The 20,000-nt window shown below is 44.0% G+C and overlaps 4 protein-coding genes across 8 annotated transcripts in view; 3 read left to right on the top strand and 1 right to left on the bottom strand.

Annotated features, from left to right (window-relative positions):
- The window catches only part of alkbh5 (alkB homolog 5, RNA demethylase), a 4,977-nt gene extending 1,875 nt beyond the window's left edge, over positions 1 to 3,102 (top strand). Inside the window, exons 2-4 of the mRNA XM_017457809.3 lie at positions 894 to 974; positions 1,576 to 1,704; positions 1,841 to 3,102. Of these exons, the coding sequence (XP_017313298.1) occupies positions 894 to 974; positions 1,576 to 1,704; positions 1,841 to 2,027 (397 nt within the window). The 3' untranslated portion in view covers positions 2,028 to 3,102. The remainder of the gene's footprint in view (positions 1 to 893; positions 975 to 1,575; positions 1,705 to 1,840) is intronic.
- An 819-nt stretch (positions 3,103 to 3,921) lies between these two features.
- On the top strand, positions 3,922 to 8,418 carry mief2 (mitochondrial elongation factor 2). 3 transcript variants are annotated; one of them, XM_017457805.3, is made up of 6 exons: positions 3,922 to 4,187; positions 4,412 to 4,493; positions 5,406 to 5,548; positions 5,835 to 5,994; positions 6,229 to 6,554; positions 7,125 to 8,418. In XM_017457805.3, exons 2-6 carry the CDS (start codon positions 4,454 to 4,456, stop codon positions 7,908 to 7,910), a joined length of 1,455 nt encoding a protein of 484 aa, XP_017313294.1. In that variant the 5' UTR covers positions 3,922 to 4,187; positions 4,412 to 4,453; the 3' UTR covers positions 7,911 to 8,418. The 3 variants fall into 3 exon arrangements, with proteins under 3 accessions (XP_017313294.1, XP_017313297.1, XP_017313295.1); XM_017457806.3 differs by lacking the exon at positions 4,412 to 4,493 and having other exon boundaries at positions 4,027 to 4,187; XM_017457808.3 differs by lacking the exons at positions 4,412 to 4,493; positions 5,406 to 5,548.
- Positions 8,419 to 9,594: 1,176 nt separating this feature from the next.
- smcr8b (Smith-Magenis syndrome chromosome region, candidate 8b) lies at positions 9,595 to 15,424 on the top strand. The gene is made up of 2 exons (XM_017457804.3): positions 9,595 to 12,859; positions 13,115 to 15,424. Exons 1-2 carry the CDS (start codon positions 10,344 to 10,346, stop codon positions 13,509 to 13,511), a joined length of 2,913 nt encoding a protein of 970 aa, XP_017313293.1. The 5' UTR covers positions 9,595 to 10,343; the 3' UTR covers positions 13,512 to 15,424.
- A 208-nt stretch (positions 15,425 to 15,632) lies between these two features.
- zgc:112980 (uncharacterized protein LOC503706 homolog) overlaps positions 15,633 to 20,000 on the bottom strand; it is a 7,560-nt gene continuing 3,192 nt past the window's right edge. The window contains exons 9-20 of one of the 3 annotated variants that reach the window (XM_017457802.3): positions 19,786 to 19,944; positions 19,530 to 19,583; positions 19,388 to 19,430; positions 18,939 to 19,173; positions 18,594 to 18,676; positions 18,270 to 18,356; positions 18,088 to 18,168; positions 17,890 to 17,994; positions 17,542 to 17,663; positions 17,332 to 17,454; positions 16,871 to 16,919; positions 15,633 to 15,898 (exon numbers count right to left, since the gene is read on the bottom strand). In XM_017457802.3, the coding sequence (XP_017313291.1) occupies positions 15,830 to 15,898; positions 16,871 to 16,919; positions 17,332 to 17,454; positions 17,542 to 17,663; positions 17,890 to 17,994; positions 18,088 to 18,168; positions 18,270 to 18,356; positions 18,594 to 18,676; positions 18,939 to 19,173; positions 19,388 to 19,430; positions 19,530 to 19,583; positions 19,786 to 19,944 (1,210 nt within the window). In that variant the 3' untranslated portion in view covers positions 15,633 to 15,829. Of the gene's footprint in view, positions 15,899 to 16,407; positions 16,920 to 17,331; positions 17,455 to 17,541; positions 17,664 to 17,889; positions 17,995 to 18,087; positions 18,169 to 18,269; positions 18,357 to 18,593; positions 18,677 to 18,938; positions 19,174 to 19,387; positions 19,431 to 19,529; positions 19,584 to 19,785; positions 19,945 to 20,000 lie in introns of those variants that run through there. The other 2 variants (XM_017457803.3, XM_017457801.3) reach the window with 2 other exon arrangements.

The raw sequence follows: 20,000 nt of genomic DNA, 5'->3' as shown, positions 1-20,000 counted from the left end.
GGGTTAAGGGCCTTGCTCAAGGGCCCAACAGTGACAGCTTGGCAGTGCTGGTGTATGAACCCCTGACCTTCTGATCAGTAACCCAGAGCCTTAACCACCAAGGCACCACTGCCCCATCACATACTTGTATATTATTCTAGACCGCTGTTGAATATGGAACTCTTTTCTTGTTACAAGTTAGTGTTTGGAGAGAGAGAGAGAGAGAGAGGGGGAAAAAAAAGGTTTACAGACCTCTTAAATGTAATACCGGGTTTTCGATTTGAGTCACGGATCATGACGACCGTCACGACGACGGCAGAAAGTTTTAAAGCGATCCGGAGCTTGTCTGTGTGTTCGACGTTCCTGTGAAGCCAGATGGAGAGTCGTTTTGGCTCTGACGTGTCGTCCGGTGGACGTCGCTTTTAATCCTGCGGGCGTACATAAGCGGGCGCGTGAACGTGACGTGCACGTTAACGCTTGAGCGATAACGGTCAGGCTTGGCTTTTTTAATGTCCTAGCGATGAAGTTCAGAGTTTTATATTAACGAGAAAGCCAGCGTCTCAAACTCACAGGATGCAGTGCGGCTAAACTAAACTCCGAGACGCCGCTCGACAGGTTAGCGATGTAGAAGAACGACGAGCGTGACGGTGTTAGAGCTGATCTGTTTGAAATGAAGAGGTGGACAGACAAAAACACTAAAGCACCGCTGCATCGCTGTCCTTCTGTAGAGATGATCCAAGGGGTTTAAAATGTACGGACGGACGTGTGAGTTTGCGTTTGTTAATCCCTTGAGCAGGAAACTGGTGCTCAGCGCTATGAACACATGAAACACTCATGGTTTGGCTTGGTTTGTCCTGCTGCATACACGCCCCTCAGCCAAATACCGCACATTCACACCTCCGATTTCGTTTCAGCGGCTACGCTGCAGACGGCATCACGCACTGCATCCGGCCTCAGGACATCAAGCAGCGCAGAGCGGTCATCATCCTCAGGAAGTGAGTAGATACACACCGCCGTCCGCTTTGACATTAATCCAGATATTATGGGGCGGGGGGTCGTTTTTCATTTCTTAGTTATTTATCAACTTAAACTGGCTATTTAATTGTTTTTATAACACCTTTTTTTTCTTTTTCTTTTTTTTCTATTTGGCAGTTTATTTATTTATTTATTCCATACATTTTTCTCATTATTCAGAAGAAATGGCTAAAAATCAGAACGGTTTTCAGATCATAAACATTTTTTCTATTGATTTATAGTTATATGTTAATATATCTTTATATTTAGATTTTTATTATTATATTATTTTATTATATATATATATATATATATATATATATATATATATAAATAAATAAATGTGGTAGCTGAGAGTGCAGTACGATCAAGTCAAATTAAATAAAAAATCAACATGATAAAATTGTAATTGAAAGAAAATAAAAGTAAACGCGAAATTAGTTTAAAACTAAGCTGTATTTTCGATCCGCGGCGTCAGGACGGGATGGACGTTTAAACTCAAACATCGGCATCTGGGATTTGTGATGCGGTGAGAAACCAGGAAGTTTTTCTTTTTAATTTCATTTTGTTTTGTTTTTTTAGGACGAGACCGAACGCACCTCGTCTGGACACGGGTTCTCTCAGCCCTTTCTCCAGTCCCACTTCAGAGAGACGGCAGGTCCTGAAAGCGAAGCGCTCGCACCGCAAAGCTGACCCAGACGCTGCACACAGGTAGGGAGGTGTGTGAGAGGTGTGTGTGAGAGGTGCACGTTAAACACTCGCTCTAAGCGAGACGTTAAACGAGACGAACCGTAAATGAATTCGCAGACATCATCTCTGATCCTTTTTCTGGCCTTTTTCCTCTCAGACCTCGTGTATTAGAGATGGATAAAGAACAGCAGAGGCGTTCACTCCTCCAACAGCAGAGTCGTCACGGCGATGATGATGACGATAGCGGCGCATCGGAGAACTCCTGGAGGAGGGTGGTGAACACGTCGTCGTCACACTCTGAACACACTTCATCGTCTCGCCGAGTGAAGATGAGCCGCCACTGAAGACCTCCGATAATTAACAACCGACTGTTAATAAAGCACCGTAACGTTAGACGCGTTATAAACGTCGGCGTGTAGAATCCAATCCGACGGGCTGCTGGCGAGGAACGAGTGGTATACTTACTGCGGGTGTGTTCTTATTTATACGTTTGTTTTTGTTTTTTGTAAGAAGGGTTTTGTGAATACTGCAAGTTTTTTAGTTTTAGACCTCGTTACAGACTTCTTACAGCAGCGTTAAGAGCAAACCTGTGCAATCAAAAACAGTTTGTTTTGTTTAAGGATTTAAATATTCCCGTTCAGTCAGCTTTATGCTGTTTGTCAATTTCTGGCACCTTAATAGAAAATCTGGAATCTTCTACGGAGGAATCTTACTTTTTTTTTTTTTTTTTTTTAAGAGCTGCATCGATAATGATATCATTTACGACTTATCACATACTTATTTAGTCTCAGTCGTACAAAATTTCCCGATACCACGTGATGTAAGCATAGCGAGCTGGATTCAGGATCAAAACAAAATAATTATTAAATATCCCGTTTTGTGCCGTTCTTGTGTTTTTTTTTTTGTTTTTGTTTTTTTTCTTTCTGAAAAGATGAAGGACTTTTTTTTTTTCAGGTTTTCAGATATCCTACCGACTTTTGGGAGTAAAAATAGAAACAACACGTGTTGGTATCAGATCTAAGAATTAGATGCTGGATTGATTCTTCATGTCCGGTGGCTAAATCAGTATTCAGATAGAGCTGAAACATGGTTTAAGTATTTAATTTGTTCTGTCTGGGGAGGGGGACATTCAGGGTGAGCTGTGTAAAGCTACAATGGACATTTTGAGTTGAATTTCTTCACGCCTGTGACAAAGTTCTATTTTGAAAAATGACTTGAAAGGTTGTCGTGTGGTTCACTGTAATGAGAAATGGGTATTTTTGCATCAAAGATGTACAGGCCTGAAAAGAAATTAAAAGATGAGTTTTCTAAAAAAAAAAAAAAAAAAAAAGCAAAAGATGCTGGATGTGCAGTGTTTTCTGTTCTGAAGTCACAGGGACAAAATGGCGCTCATTTTCAATAAATTCCTTAATGACTTTACACCAGTGGATTGTGAAAATTATTCAGTCCAAGATGATGATAATCCTAGTAAAGATAGAACCCGCACGGTTAAAGACAAATGCATACACGGTGCTGTTGTATTCTAGGTTCTGATTGGGCGGAAGCTGTTGATTGATTTTCTATAGCAGTAGTTCCAGCTCCAAGAAAAATCGCAGATTGTTATATATATTATGTTATATAAACGTGCGCTTCAAATACGTTGTTTTCATATGCAGGAACTTGCATGGAAGAAAGATTGAGACGGAAAAAAAGTTTATTTAACATTCATGGAAGGAGTCTCCAGTGTCAGGGCTTTGTAATAATGTAACAGATTAAACTTAAGGAACGTAGGTTTCTCGTGAACGTTACAAGATTTTTTTTTTGTTTTTTTTTTGTCTTGTAGTAACAGAGAAAGAGAAGTGCGAAGATTTGTAGCTAAGTGATAACAGGAATGTTTTGCGCACGTTCTGCAACATTAATACGCATCTAAAACTGACGCTCTTTAATAAACTAACAAATTGTAAATGTTGTCGAATTGTAGTGGTATAAAAGGATTACAACACTTAGGTGTGACGACATCCGGTCATGTCGTTGAGTGTTTCTCTGTAAAAGAGTAGCACGCATACACATTTCATTTGATTACGTTGTTGTTTCTATAGAAACAGCTCGTTCAGAGGGACTTATTTGGTGGACGCTCGATATATTTTAAGCCTAACAATAAACGGGTGTTTCCCCCAAAACTTAATTAACAACGAAAATACAAAATGGCGGAAAGATGGAGAGCGCGTTCACTTTAAGACCGGAAACCCCTCACGTACTTCACGTCCTGAGGTACTACAGGCTACAACAATACCTGCACGGTGATTGGGCTACAAGTTGGACGTCATGCACGCTTGGCTTCCTATTGGTCTAAATCCACGCCAATCAAAACGACACATCCAATCCAAGCTGCGTGTTGTGAGCTTTTTGGCTGGTTTACGTTAATGGACGAAACGAGTAACTGATATGACCTCGAGTCATGAAGCTATGTTTAACTTCGAATTTTCTGTTTGATTTAGAAATGCGGTGGAGGATTTTCTGAAAAGGTAAGTGACAAAATATATATATATCTATAAAAACAACATACCAGCCAAGCAATTAAAGCAAGCAAGCGAGCTAGCTAGCGCGTGCTAACAGCAACAACAACAACAACGGATAAGTTGTGCAGCTTAAAGCAAGCAGTCATGGCTTATTAACAAGTTCTGTAGGTTTAAAATGTTAATTTAAGTAAGATCATATTGCATTAATATTATTTATTTAACTTTCTAAGCTAACTTTATCCTGAGAAGACACTGAGAAGTGACAGGCCGTGATGCAGCACGCAGGCTTTTCCGTGCTTCGTATATTTAAAGGTACAATAGGCGATTTGTTTTTATTTCTTATTTGTACAAATAACCTGCAAAATATCTACAACACGATCATAAATAACGGTTTGTGCCCCGACTTAAGACAAAAGTATTATGTGGCTGAGAAAATCCATTAGGAAAACCGTTTCCGGTCCGGAAAGGTATGTTTGTGTTTTGAAATAAACATGTACTCTAGGGCCTTTTATATCTTCGCCTATTTGAGAAATATCTTTTTCACATTGACATAGCAGACATAAATATTACAATATAATGACAACCAGCAACATAAACATACATGTACATAAGCCGTAATAAATTAAACCTCATTCAGCTAATGTTCAATAACAAACGGAGGACGAGCTGTAAACAAGCGCCTCAGCTGAAGAAGGATTTAACACTCGCTTATTATTATTATTATTATTACTACTACTATTAATATTAAGATTTGATTAAATATTCTTCTCATTGGTGTAGAAGTGAGTCAAAATAACTCCAACTACTGTTTTCCAGTCTTTACCCTGATCGCTCATTTCTCACAGCTGTCTGTGTGCAAGACCTTTTATGGAGGTTTGTGGGCGTGGCTAAATGCAAATGAGCTGTGTCAGGAACACACTTTGCACTGTACTGCTGATCAGCATGCTTGCGCACACCGGATTAGGCAAACATTTACACACAGCTTTTACTAAAAGATCATAAGTGAAGCCCGATATTTCAAGAAGATAGGATGGCGAGGTTTATTCTGCACGTCAAATTTATTATTATTACTCATATTTATTTAAGTTATTGCTAATGTGAACGGTTGTAGTAGTGAGTCCTGCTAGTGGCTTATCTGGAACGGTATAAGCGAGGGATTTCAGTAGTGTCACTAATGATTTCGCCAAAACGTGGTTTTAACATATGCGGTTTGGTCCGTTGCAGACGGAGCCATGTATTATTCAAGTAAAAGGCGGGGTGAAGACGGAATCGCCGCCATCATCGACTTCCTGCTGTCCAACGCCCGATTGGTGCTTGGTGTGGGCGGAGTCGCCGTCCTGGGCATTGCTACGTTAGCTGTGAAAAAGGTGCATTGTTGTATTGGAATCATGCTAATTGTTGCACGTTTAATGACGTTATTAATCAGGCAGGTTTTACTCAGCAGTGTAACGCATTCAGCGGAAAGCGCTGTCTGCCCTCTTCCACATATATTAGTCTATGACTTTGCGAGCCGTGCGTTATTTTGTCATCACTGGCTTTTTTATTTTAACCAAAACACGAGACTGGGCGTCACACTGGAGCACTTTCAAGCCAGGTAATGAATTGTAGGCTTGATCATTTATTTACGACTTGTCTTAAACGTCTCTCCACCAGCTGATAGAACGCGCTGGCCGGCCTCCCGACGACCAAAATCCTGATAAAAAGATGACAGACAGCTGGGAGGAGCTTAGCCTGGTCAGTTCCTCCCCCAAACTGCTTCAAAAGGGCATCGAGGGTGTGGCCATGAAACCGATTACTGCAGTTACCAAGAAAGGTATGTAGCACACATTGTGGTGAGAAATTGACCGTTATCCCAACAATGTAGAAATAGCAGCAGCCATTCTGACTTCCTGTCAATCACAAGAGTAACAGCTTGTGGAAATGAACGGAAAAGGAACAAATATTCTACTGTAAGACCAGACAGACATTCAGATACATTATGATCAACTCCAGTAACTTAGCAACGTTCTCTTTTTTTTTTTCTTTTTTTTTCTTTTCTTCAACATAGCGGACCTGTCTCAATCCGCACCCCAAATCCAATCCCAGACTCAGAGGAACGGATCAGACCCGGCTCAGACAGGCAGACGGCTGGATCTCTGCGTGTTAACCTTCTCGGAAAGACTGGAGCAGTATTACCAGACACGTGTGTGCCTGTCCCCGAGCGAAGTGTCCCGAGCTCAGCAGAGAGCGCTGGAAAGCGCTACAGAGATTCAGGCCTTCCTGCGCTCCAAACACCCGGACATGCCCCTGGGAGAGATGACCCTCGCGGGGTCGCTGCTCGACGACCTGCAGGTGGTCAAGGCCGATCACGCCTGCCTGCTCGTACCACTACAGGTAGCAGGAATGAAACGTCATTGTGTCCAAAACCCACCCGGTGCATGAAATATAAACAATACGACCTTACTCAACAGTACGTCAGTATATAAATACAAAAAATTGAACGGCGTGATGTCACTGATGTTAACGTTCCAGCTTTACCTCTGAAACTGGAGACTCATTCCATAATGTCCGACAGAAAGCTTTACAATATCGACGATTGTTGCGTTCCCTCGCAAAAAATAGCTTACCTGTTGTGTTCTCAACAATTTTTTTTCTCCCATCCCAATTTTTTTCCACCATTATGTCCCTTTAGGGGCTCCGTACTGATCGCGTTTATTATAAGCTTTAGATCATTTAGAGTGTCTCCAAGTCGCTGTCGCTATAGAAACATATTAAGGGTGCGTTAACATACGCCTGTGATCTGTCTTGTAGCCGGAACTACTGTGAGTGGTTCTGTAATAGATGTTAAATCAACACCACCTGACCAATTGTTTTTAGATTTGAGAGCGATTTTTAAATAGGATTATTAAGTCTATATAATTCCTAACCCACCTGTTATTTTTATACGTGTGTGTGTGTGTGTAGCTGGAGCCCAGTCTGTGGACTCCGATCGCCGGAGAGGACACGTTCCTCGGACATCCTCAGTACTGCATGTTACGTCGCGAAAATCTAGAGTATTTCCCGCGTGGGCGGAGCTACTGGGACAGGCACCTCCTCGGCGGGTACCTGTCGTCTCAGCTCGTTGGCGAGCAACTACGCAAATCGATCACAGAGTCCATGAACTGGCCATCGCTGAGCAGAACCCTGGAGTGCGAGGTGCGGCCGGTGCTCGGGTCTCCCGCGCTGAAGCTGGAAATCCGAGCTCGGAGCGAAAGCAGAAATTTCGACGAAGAGCAGCTGTTTGTTAGCGTTCTACCGATGGTGCGCTTAGGGGACACGGCGCTAACGGCGCAGCCGGAAATCACCGGACCGTTCGACTACGTGTGGTACCAGAGCCTCTACACCAGCGAAACGGCTCGACTGGCCAGCCTCGACCAATCAGACGAGGACTCGGGTGTCAGGAAGAAGTGTCTGAAAACACTAAAGGCTGTGTGTCGGAACTGCCCCGCCCTCCGCAAGCTGACCGGCGCGCAGCTCAGCAGCGTCATCCTGCACATGAGTGAGAAGGAGTCTGATTGGTCGGAGTCGGCGTTCGCTGATCGGTTCCAGCAGGCCATCACGGAGCTGATTGGCTACCTGGAGGCGGGCTTCCTGCCCAGCTACTTTAAACCTGCTGTGAATCTGCTGCAGGGCTTCACCGTGGACGACATCGATGAGATGGGCTTCATGCTCTACTGCGCTGTGTGCGAGCCCGAGATACTGCTCATATAACCGGTCACACACACATCTCATATCTCTCTCTCTCTCTCTCTCTCTCTCTCTCTCTCTCTCTCTCTCTCTCTCTCTCTCTCTCTCTCTCTCTAGGATGTACCTCTTTCTTATAGGTTAAATGTGCAGTTTGACGTTTTTATTTATTACTACACAGAAAAACTAAAGGCGGTCCCGACGAGTGAGATGTGCGCGAGCTCTATCCCACACACACTCCGCGTGTTGGAGCAATACAGGGTTTAATAAACAGTTAGTTATGCAGGGAATCCAGGTTTTATTCGTTAATAATCTAATACCGAGACGCGCTCTGATTGGAACTCGGATCATAAACGTGGCACTTTAATGAACGACGAACCAGAACTGTTTGTGTGTTTGTTTTATCGGGCGTGTGAAAGTGCGTGTGTTTGATGCAGTCTTCTCCCCGACACGAATAAAGCTCGTCCTGAATCAGGGTCTGGAAAATCCCTTTGAATCAAGTCTCTCTGTTACGCAAATAAAAAGTTATTTTGAACGAGGGGTCGGGTGTCGTGATTACGCCTGGATTAAAGGTTATAAAACGAAGTCACAGACTCAGCACTTCACTTGTCCGACATCATTCGATAATATAATCTACCGTGTAGTTATAATTTTATGACTGTTCTTCAGCATTAGTTTTTCTACAGCAACTCCTCTCCACTATCGTTGCTCTGGATTTCACATTGAAACTATAATACTTTTAATTATGTTGAAAAAAATGAAATTCAAACTCTTTGAGTCATGATTCTGTGAAAGTTCTGGTGTGTATTATGGATAAGACGTTCCTGTGAGCACTTTCTCCTCGTGTACGTCTTGTCTCATGGTGAGTTGAGATTTTTAGGGGGGTTTTTTTTTCAATTTTTTATTTTAAAGTTAAATTCCTAGTGTTACGTCATTCTATCAAGTAGCCTAGCTTGAATATAAGGACTCTTCCTGTAAAAGGAGTTGCCATTTTTATACACGGTCCCTTAGCTCTTAAGGGTTCCTTAATGTAGAAATCAAGTTAAGGGATGTTTATCAATTACTGGACAAAAATAAAAGGTAAAAATAAAAGTTGTAGCTGATTTGTTTTGATGGTTGTAAATAATAATTCACACGTGTTTTTACAAGAGTGTCTCTCTTTTTTTCCATCTGCAGCTTAAAAGCAATTATACAGAGTTTTTAAGGAAAATATAAAAAAAGTGTAAATCCCCTTAACACCATTGCTGTAATATATATATATCATACACACATCATAAATTTCTTCTGCGCTCCAGATTATTTACCCTTCTTAAAGTTTCATGTACAGCTTTACAAACGTTCAATAAATTCCCAAATTAAGTATATATAAATATTTTTAAAAATTTGTTCAAGAATAAAATGATTGCATCGATATGTATTGTTTTATCCATTTTACCAGCACATGATGAACTGCTTTGGGGATTCTTCCAGCTTTCCACTATATAGAAACCATTAAATACTACTACTACTACTACTACTAATAATAATAATAATAATAATAACAGTGGAGACATTCTGCTGCTTGTTTCTTCAGCCTGAGAAACCAGAGCAAGCAGGTTTATAACACTGATAATGTCAATTATATATATATATATATATAATATATATATATTACACACACACAAGCTGTTTTTACAAGTTAAAAATCTAATAAAAATACAGTAAAAAGAGCAGTACAGATGTTCATGTTTCAAAGTATTATGCTTCTGCTTGTGCGATTTATTACAAAACTTTCACTTCCACTTCCACAAATTCCGCTTAAGTTAAGATACTGAGTTCATGTTACAGCGATTTCATCTCATCAAAAAATAAAATGAAATAAATCGGGAACCTTGGAGATAAATGAAGGATTAAGGTAAGTGCGCGCGCGTGCACGCGGGAGACAGGATTTTCCTTCCTGCACCGGAAATACTCGTCTGCGTCCAAAGCAGCAGACTTATTGCGCACGAGGACGTGTGTTTAGCGCGAGTTCGGTCCTAAAGGTCAGACACGCTACCCCGCCCCCCTTCCCTTCCCTTCCTCCGGCGCGGTCACGTGGTCTGCGACAGCACCAGTTTCGATTACCGACGGCCGGTCACCGGATCGGACGCCTCGCGCTGTTTACTTCTAAAGTTGAACGAACAGGCAGCGGATATCTCCAGGACCGCCTGCGCGCTGGATCCGTGTTGTTTACTTTTGATTTCCGCCGGCTGACAGCTACAAGTTTGGAGGTTTGTCCTGTTTCAAGTCTTAATGAGAAGTGCAGAAGTAAATACCAACAAACTCTGACCAATCTTCCTTCATGACGCGTTGTGTTTACACTTGTGTTTACTCTGCACGCGGGATGACTCTCTGACGTCACTGACTCACCTGAAATCACCTGAACTGAGCAGCTCATATTAAAGGTGTTTCATATTTAAATATACACTGGACTAATACATCATGATCGGATCTCCAGACTTGCTGGCTTTCACGACCGAGACGGATTTCCTGGAAGAATCCACGGAATCGCTTGGACTTCCAGCTGAACTGTCCGTTCCTCTGTATCCAGACGCGGAAGATGCGTCGCCGTGGTCGAAGACGTCAAGCGTTCGCTTCGGTCAGGATTTTATCCTTATATCGGAGTTCTCTGAGCAGGTGGGTCCCCAGCCGTTACTAACCGTTCCAGACCAAACCAAGGCGTGCGGCTCGTTCGATCTGAACCACTTCGCGCTCAGGATCATGTCTGTGGACTATCAGACCACGTTCGCAGGCTCTACCGGCTGCGCACACCCTAAACTGAACTTCGTCGAAGACTCAAAAGTGGTGCTGGGGGATTCTAGAGAAGGCGCCTACGCCTACGTGCACCACTTGACGCTGTACGACCTGGAGGCCCGGGGGTTTGTCCGGCCGTTCTGCGTGGCCTACGTGTCCTCCGAAGAGGAGAAGATGATGCGTTGTTTCCGGCAGCTATCAGCCGAGTTCTCCAAGGCTTCGGAGTGCCTGAAGACTGGAAATCGGAAGAACTTTGCCAACGAAGTGGACAAAAGACTTTCCGACTTGGAGTATACTAGATTAATACTTCTGAGGGAGATGAACAGAGACAGGCTGAGTAAATTAAAAGTCGGCGAGAGGAACGGAATGGGAACGAGGGAAAGGGAAATGAAAGATAATGGGAACGGGGAATCGCCGCTGAGCACAACAGAAGAGGAACTGAAAGAGAAACAGAGATGTAGATTTATAGAAGTTGACCAAAACAACACCGTGCCAGGGTTTGATAAAAGGGGAAACGACCCAGAATGTGACTCGGATAATATGAGCGATCGAACTGACAAAAACAGATCAGAAAAGGATCAAGGACAGCCCGAGGAAAGAAAGGAAGGTCAAAGTGCAACGTGTCCGTCGATCATGTGGGCTAATAAAGCGGATGAGTTGGCTCATGTGGAAAAAGCCATTCAGGAACACAGAAGTCTTTTGAAACAGATCACCTCCTATCCGAACAGGAAGCTCAGAGACCCCGAGTTCCTGCCGTACGAACCGGACGATGCTTTTCATTCTCTGGAGTCTGACCTAGACCCCAACATGCTGTATTCCCAGAGTCCAGAGTCACTGGAGGACTGCAGCGGCTGCTCACGTGCACCTTCGCACACGCCGCAGCTGGTGAGCTCGAGCACGTGTCGACAGTTTGACAAGCGTCTGAAGAACCTGGATGAGCTGTGTGACGGGTACTTCCTGCAGCAGGCGCTGACCCAGCTCCGCTCCGTTGAGAGGAGTTTCCGTGGCGATAACAGCTACCTCCTCTCGCAGCAGCGGACTCAAAACCTGCTCCGTCACCTAAAGTCCACTAATTTCCTCTTTGAAGAGTCGTGTGACCCGGAAGCACAGACGAGTCAGCGGCTATCCAGACTACAACCCCGGTCAGCACGGCTTCTTCCCGTTTCCCCGCTACAGAGCGAACCTGTAAGCCTAGACTCTTACACATCGTGTGTGGAAATGGTACCAATCAGGCTCGAGCTCCATAGAAACGGACCTGACTCCGTTCCGACCTCGCCATGTGACGACTTGCCTTCAGCACCAAACTTCTCAGACGAAGGCGACCGCAAGAACGAGGACGTTTCCGTGCCGATGAAGGATAGCGTGAGCAGCGGAGAGAGTATCGAGGTGTTGGGAACGGAGAAGTCCTTTCAAACTCAAGGCCCTATGGATACCATGGAGACGGTTCCGCAGAGACCGACGGCGTTCCCTGCAGCCACCTCTGAAGGACGAAAAAGGAGAGTGGTCACTCGACGGGAAAACAGCGAGGACAGCATTGAGGTGCTTAGCACTACAGAGTCTATCATACCAGAAGACCTGAGGGCCTCGTATCCTTCTGCAATCGACGAGGAAACCCCAGAGCATGAAGGAGAAGACAACGACTGCATGCGCAGTGCTGAAGACTTTTCGGTTCAGTGCAAAGAAAAGCACCAGGAATGCCAGAGCTCCCCTAGAACCCCTACTATAGTCTTAAACCCAGAAGATCCTCACATGAGCTTGGACGTGTGTACGTTTGGTGGCGTTTCTCCTCTAAGTGAACCAGGCTCTCTCCAAGACAGGTCTTTCCTATTTACACCAGATGACTTCTCAGATTGCACCAGCTACCATAGCCTTAGCTCCACAGGAGCAGGCTCTACAATATCTCTCGACCTTCGTGGGGGGAAAAGCACAGCCGTACAGAGTCGGAGAAAGCGCGGCAGGTCGGGGCGGGCCGCTCTGCATTTCCTGCGCCAGTTTCCGTTCGCCGTGCACGCCATGTACAGCCTGTTGAGCGGCCGGACGTTGGTGGTGCTGGGCAGTGAGGAAAGAGCGGTTAGACGGTGGGTCACAGCGCTGACCATGTACACCCCTCATCTAGGGAGCTGCAGAGGAAACATCCAACCCTGGACATCGAGCCCTTTGCACATTACCGACCTGCTAACCTGGAAACTCGTCGGCTATAACAGGTACGTTAAACCAATTACGTAAAACGTTTTATGGAAGGAGTCTCCAGTGTCAGAGCTTTGTAACAGTCGGATGTAAAACTGTAGCGAAGGTTTTTTCCAGACATCTTCCAGACAGAAAGTCTAGTTAACTTCAACAGAGAGAAAGAGAGACTGTGGTTGAGTCTTGTTTCACATAAAGTCTGAGTTAAATGCCTTAATAAAGCTTAAATATACAAAACAATATCACTGTTCATTAACGTATCTCTGTTTTCCCAGACTGGCTTTTCCTTCATCTCCCAGCATGCCACCTTGCCTAGTGCGCTTTAGCCGGTACCTCAGCGTACTGGACGTGGACCAGAAGACCTTACGCTGCCCGGCTTATAAAGGTTCTCTGATTTGTCCGTTGGTGGAGGCGAGGACTCACAGCATGCGCGGAACCGCTTACTTCCTGTACACGCAGAGTATAATTAGCCGGCTTGTGTCTAGAGCGTTCCTTCTCGCGTTCTCTCACGGGCTCCGGCGTCCCAGCGTAGAGGTCAGGCCCGAGCGCTTCCACGACGACGATCTGAAGATCCTGCGCTACCTTTCGGAGCTCGTCACGCGACACGCGATGGGAACTCCGCCCACGGTCCTGCGAGTCAGCTACACCGCCAGCACGCTTTTCAAAACCTGACACTGAAGCGGACTTGTACGGTTACACTGCTGCTAACCTGGCGGTTCTCCAAGCGGGGTTCCGTTGGGTCTGTGAGTTTTGGTATGCTTGTTAAGTATATTTATTGATTGATTTTTTTTTTTTTAGACTTGGACCTAACGTAGCTTAATCTCGGAATAGTTGGTTTCTACGGGTTTGAGAACTCTGGTTTAGCAATCATCCGATTGTCAAAGTGTTTACTGCTTTTAAGTTATCCTTAACTAATAATAATAATAATAATAATAATTAGGAGTGTCAGTGTTTTATGCTTGGATGGGATTCTGCCCCACTTTCTCCATCCACTGCGATCTCGGTGTAAACTGCAGCGCACAACGAAACGGCCAAAAACTGTAATTGGAGTAATCCTAAATCCTCAAATCCACATATCCTTGTGATTATTTTATTGAGTGCCAGAACAGATGGGACACGTGAGTGTGGTCTGGGGAAAAACTCATATTACAGCACCATTAATGCACATGAACATGTTTTATTCACTGAATAAACAACAACAACAACAACAACAACGCTCAGAGGAAATTAAATACTACTAACTCGGGGATGGGGGTTATTAGGTGTATCCCTGTTCCTTCATCCAAATCAGCCAATCACGGAGCAGCAGGGCAATGTGTAAAATCACGCAGATACACCTCAAGAGCTTCCAGTCAGTCAGGCGAAAGTTTTTCCCCCCAATTGACTTTTGGTTCTCATCGTAGCTGCAGATTCTTGTGCTTGGCTACCGTTAAGTGGAACCTGATGTGGTTCTTCTGCTGTTGTAGGCCTGTAAAGTTGTAAAGACCGGCTGTTTTTAAACCATTTAAGCATAGTTTCAAACTGAACCTGGACCTGCAGGACGTCCTGCCTTGTGCCGCCGCCACACGATTGGTCGATTGGATACGAGCGGGCGGCGTTACCGCTAAAGTGTCCGAGATGAATTTTTTTTAAAAATCACCTTACGATTAGATAGTTGAAGAACATCTTCACCGTCGCATGTTTAGAGAAAATGACGCGACTGTGAAATACAAGAGGACGTGTAGGTATCCCGGAGGATCCGGAAGTCTGTCGAAGCGTTGTAGACTTGAAGAGCGCTTCAGTGTGAAGGTGGAAATAAACGGGAACGTGTGCCTCGTTTGTTTTTAATGCCGTGGTGGGTTTTTTTTTTCAGTCCTGTGAAGTGACTTTGAAACGTATTTTATTAGGACGGGATTTCCCGGGTCCGATTTTGTTTTCTGGATTCACGAGGATGCTTAAAACGTTTTATTTACACTTTAACTGAGTAAACACACTTAAACGTTACCCCGATGTGCAATGACTTAATGAGAAACAGTTCCAATGGGTTTTTTTTTTTTTTTTTTTTTACAAGTTGTAGTACTATAGATGCAAACATTGCAAATCCTAGCAGGAAATCATTGAATTTGTCCACAAGATCATGATGGACGAGGTGTTTTTACTCCCCAGACTTGAGCCAACGACCGATCAGAAAACAAGCCAAAGTCCAATCATAATCATAATAATAATAATAATAATAAGCTCCTCAATTTTCTTTTCAGCTGTTAGCTCACGAGACCGAGTCTTGTGAATTCACAGGTCAAAGTTCATCTAGATATAGAAAAGGGAACCGCTGCAAGAAACAAACGCTTCCACTCAAATCTCCCTTCCATACATGCTGAAAAATGGGAACAGTGCAGTCTTCAGTCGTCTCTCGTCTAGCTGTGTAGTTGAACGGTGGAAGTTCTCCCCGTTGAAGAAACGCTGAATTGATTTAACGCGAACGTATTTCAATATTTCAAACTAGACAACACAAAACAAAAACAAAAAAAAGGATTTCAACCAGACCCCAAAACTTCTCTACTGAACATGAACAGGGACTGATTTACATGCGCTGGATCTGCATCTATACTCTCCATGTTTATATTTATTTCATGTATTATATACATATACATATACATACATATACATACATATATATATATATATACATACATATACATACATATATATATATATATATATATATATATATATATATATATACACACACACACACACACATACATATACTCCTAATTCTGACCGTTGTCGTGTAAATGATACACTGATGCAGTCTGTCGTATAAACATAGCCTCTTTATTCGTAAATGCTTTTAAACCTTTACATCGGATCATTTTGAAAACGTTAGAGTGTCCTTTTTTAAAAATCGGAACGGTTTTAATTACTGTACCTGATCGTCACACACAACAAACAGTGAGATGTCTTAACAGTTTCTTCTCTCACACACACACACACACACACACGCGCACACTCTACTGACGTAGACCCCACTGGATCATCTGGTTGAGGATTAGCAGTTTGTCCGTGCTCAGACTCGACTCCTACACAAAAGGGAAGCAAAACACACACACACAAAAAAAAACAAAAAAACATTATGTAAATTTTATGTTAATTCTGAACGGCCGGTGCTCACTTCTGTACAGCTTTATTTTACTGTAGCGCATAACTGCTCCGCTAGCAAACTAGCTGGATTTGCACAGTCATACCCTCAGCCAGTTAAAAATAGCTCCCAGGACACGAACATTACCCAGCTCCGTTAATACGCAGCTTACGCAGGGTTCTAGCTAAATCATTTGCATATGGGACATGAGTGGTTGAAGAGTATCGTGACATCACACCTTGACCTTCCCCTGAGTGGGTGAACCGCTTATAAAACGATCACCCGGTCCAAATCCACATCTCTGGAATCAGACAATCAACTTAAACATAAACTATATTTTCGATCAGGTTTAAGCGATTTTTCCAATATACGTCGTGGTTTGGGAATGTCATAGAACCTGTAATGGTTTTAATGGGAATTGTATTGGTTTTAATGGAAACTGTAATGGTCCCTGTGGGTTTCTACTCGTCATTTGTTGCGGTCTATCTGTGGCATGTTCCGTCTAGCGGATACCATTAAGGACCGGTAATGGTTTTAATGGTTAGCTGATGGTTTGTAATGGTGGAAATAGTAGAAACCCATTAGAATTTGCGTCATGGTTTGTATTGTTTGTTTTTTTCAGCGTTGGTAATCGATAACTAGAATGCGATTTGAGAGACACCGTTTTGTTTGTTTAGCTGTAGACACACGATGCTGTACTGCGCCCCCCCTCTGGCCATGTTGGTATTGCACCACGTCGCACTGTGGCGTTCATTTTTCAGGATGTACACGAACGACGCTCCGAATGACTACGGGATAGGTACGGCGGCCATCTTGTATTCACGCATCAACGCGTACTGTAATCCGAGATTAAAGCTGAAATTTGACGGGTTCTAGAAATGTTTTCGGTACAAGCGTAATAAAGAGTTCTTACTTTGACTTCGAGCAGTCGCCGGAGGTGGTACTGCCACGGGTTTTCGAATCTGCATCAGGACACAGAGTGCAGGAGAGCGCGTTCAGACACACCCGGAACACAAAACACACGCACAATCAGATATAAAGTCGTAAACACCGTGACGTGAGCGAGAACAGGAACTAACTTATTTACAGACGTTTCACAACATGCGGTATATGGATTTAAAAAAAAAAAGAATAACGTGTCGTTCGTGAATAAATAAAAAGAGGAAGAAACAAAACGGTAATTTTTATGGGATCAAAGTGTAAACATCACTTCTAGGCTTGAGGAGTTCCTGTTAATCACGCATCATTATTTTAAACTTCAGTAACTTGTCTATGTTCTCTGCTGCATGGAAATATTCAACAACAACAACAACAACAACAACAACAACAACAAGGCTCTGATCAGCACTTCTGAGAAGTGTCAGAAGCACTCACTCGTTCCACTTGGCCAGCAGATCAGTAACGGGATACGTGTAGTGATTGAGAACTACTCTGGACTCCAGGAAGAACAGACAGAGGAAACTCGCAATGAAGTACTGCTCGGCTGTGTCCTGTATTCTGGAGTAGAACGTTACGTTTTAATAAAAGTACTTTTTTTTTTATTAAACAGTGTGTAATGTGCGTGTTCAAACAGAGTGAACGTACTGCAAGATGGATCTGCATTGTCCGTCTGCAAGTTCCTCCAGAATCACGCAGAACAAATCCTGGAGTGTTGGTGGCTGCACCAGTAGACTGCTGAACAACCAGGGCACCACCCAGGGGTTCGACTACACACACACACACACACACACACACACACACGGATATCAGAACCTAAACCTAAGATGTGACTGTACACTGGTAAGACAGTATACTGTGATAATACCGTGACATCTGAAATGCATATATGAACAAAGAGAAAGAGAGAGACACACATCACACTGTCAGACACACACTAACACACACACCTATTTATATATATTTATATATAAGGAAGACCGTGAGGAGAGTTACTTTGAAGGTCAGGATGACGCTGACGATGGGTTTGAGTTGTGAGTGCAGAAGACGCCAGGCTAAAGCCTGAGTGGCTAAGAGCAACAACGCCTGGTTGGGATACCCCTGAAGGAGGAGGAGAAGGAGACACGGACATCAGCGTTACAACACCACACTACACAACAACACAACACGCACACAGCATAACCCACCACTCACGTTTTGAAAGTTTTTGGGAATCTGGATCCGGGAAGTGCGATTGAGCTCATTGAGGATTCCTGTGGCGATGTCCATGGTCCTCTGAAACACACACACACACACACACACACAAAGTGTACATGCAGTGAGTCTCGATGTTCTTACAACATCCACCATGCTTTAATCAGCTCGGTGCAACTCACTGATAGGAAGATGTAGTTGGGTTCGGGTAAACAAGAAGGAGAAGACGACAGGTTGGCAAACTCCAGCACTTTTATCCAGCTTTCGGCCTACAAGACAAATAACAACTCTAATAATGATAATAATATTAATAATAATAATAATAACAACAATCAAGAACCTTTAAGGAACGACTTGCAAGTCAATATTTATATATAAAACAATATTTATTTAATCAAAGAATTCTGAGCTTTAAACTTCTCTCAGTCCAACGGTTGCCCATAATACCCACAATGCCTTTCTGATAGTGCTGCAGCGGGACGTATCGGACGTGCGCTCGTACTCACGTGTGCAAAGACGGCGCTGTTACAATTCAAGACTCGGAGTGCGAACTTCATCACCTCCTGCCTTTTCAGCAGGTTGGATCCTCCTACACACACACACACACACACCTCAGAACATGCAGTAAACCACCTCAAAGCCACAAATGCATTTCCGGGTTGTGATTGGTCAGAAGGTGTTGTGCTGAGAGAAGAAGTGCGCTCGCTCTAATACGTTATGGTTTCTATAGCAACAGCTCACGCACAGGGACTTGTACAGTGGCATGAACAGAGGAGACGTGTGTGTGTGTGTGTGTGTGTGTGTGTGTGTGTGTGTTTCCTTCACAAATGGTTTGTCGTGTTCTCATTTACCTTCGATAGCTGTCCATGTGCTACTTAGTAAAGGATCTGTCTGGACCGTGTGGATGTTTTGAGAATACGGACCGGGCTCGACTCGCGGTGGGTGTGGTATGTCGAGGGGGGCGTGGCCAGACGCGAATATTCTGAGGTAGGCACAGAACTGGGCGGGACTGAGCCTAGAGGCGGGGCATGAGGAACCGTACTTGGGGCTGAGCAAGCAGTCGGTCGCACCGGCATAATCGGCAACCTACACACACACACACACACACACACACACACACACACACACACACACACACTATTTCTTCACCACATGCATCTGCAGCTCAGTGAAATTCTAACACAAAAATGTCCTCGAGTATCGTGAAATGATATTTCCGTCCTATCGCCCAGCCCTAGGTTCGACCGATCAAATGTTTCAATGAGTGGACGCTAAATTAGAAATGAAGGATAGTAAATACCTTGCACAGATAAAGAGGAACCCAGTCTCTCATCATCTGCAGTCTTTGTCACAGAGAAGAAAAAACAGCGAGCGTTATAGTCAAGTGAAAACACGCTGTAACTGAAGTTCGGTGTACGTTACCGTGAGAACGCCGGACTCACATGGTATCGTCGTCACTTTTCACAACTTTCAGATAGCGGACCAGCTCCCGATACCTGAAGAGCAGAAAATGCACTCGAGACGAACGGCAAATCAAGTGTAAAATAAATAAAGAAATAAATAAAACGTAAAGGAGTGGCGTGAAGGTGTATCTGATGATGCTACAGCGTTAACGTTATATTACACCGTACAGACGAGCACGGGATTCGTTTACACCAGCGGTAGCGTCGTCGTCTCCGACACGCGGAATGACCTCACCTGTCCTGCTCCTGGAGTTTGAGAACCCGGGTTCTGACCACCAACAGCGCTTCGTGCAGAGTCTCCGTGCGTCGACCTTTGACCTGCCGCACCCCGGTGACGTTCTGACCCTTCAGCACCGCCGAGAGCAAAGGGTCGTCCCAGGAAAGCACGTTGAGCCTACGACGAGCGGCGAGAGAGAGAAGACCTTCACAAAGAACGTTCTCAACTGAATT

The sequence above is a fragment of the Ictalurus punctatus genome, chromosome 26 (genome assembly GCF_001660625.3).
Source record: "Ictalurus punctatus breed USDA103 chromosome 26, Coco_2.0, whole genome shotgun sequence".
NCBI lineage: Eukaryota > Metazoa > Chordata > Actinopteri > Siluriformes > Ictaluridae > Ictalurus > Ictalurus punctatus.
This window is presented reverse-complemented; position numbering and strand designations above follow the sequence as displayed.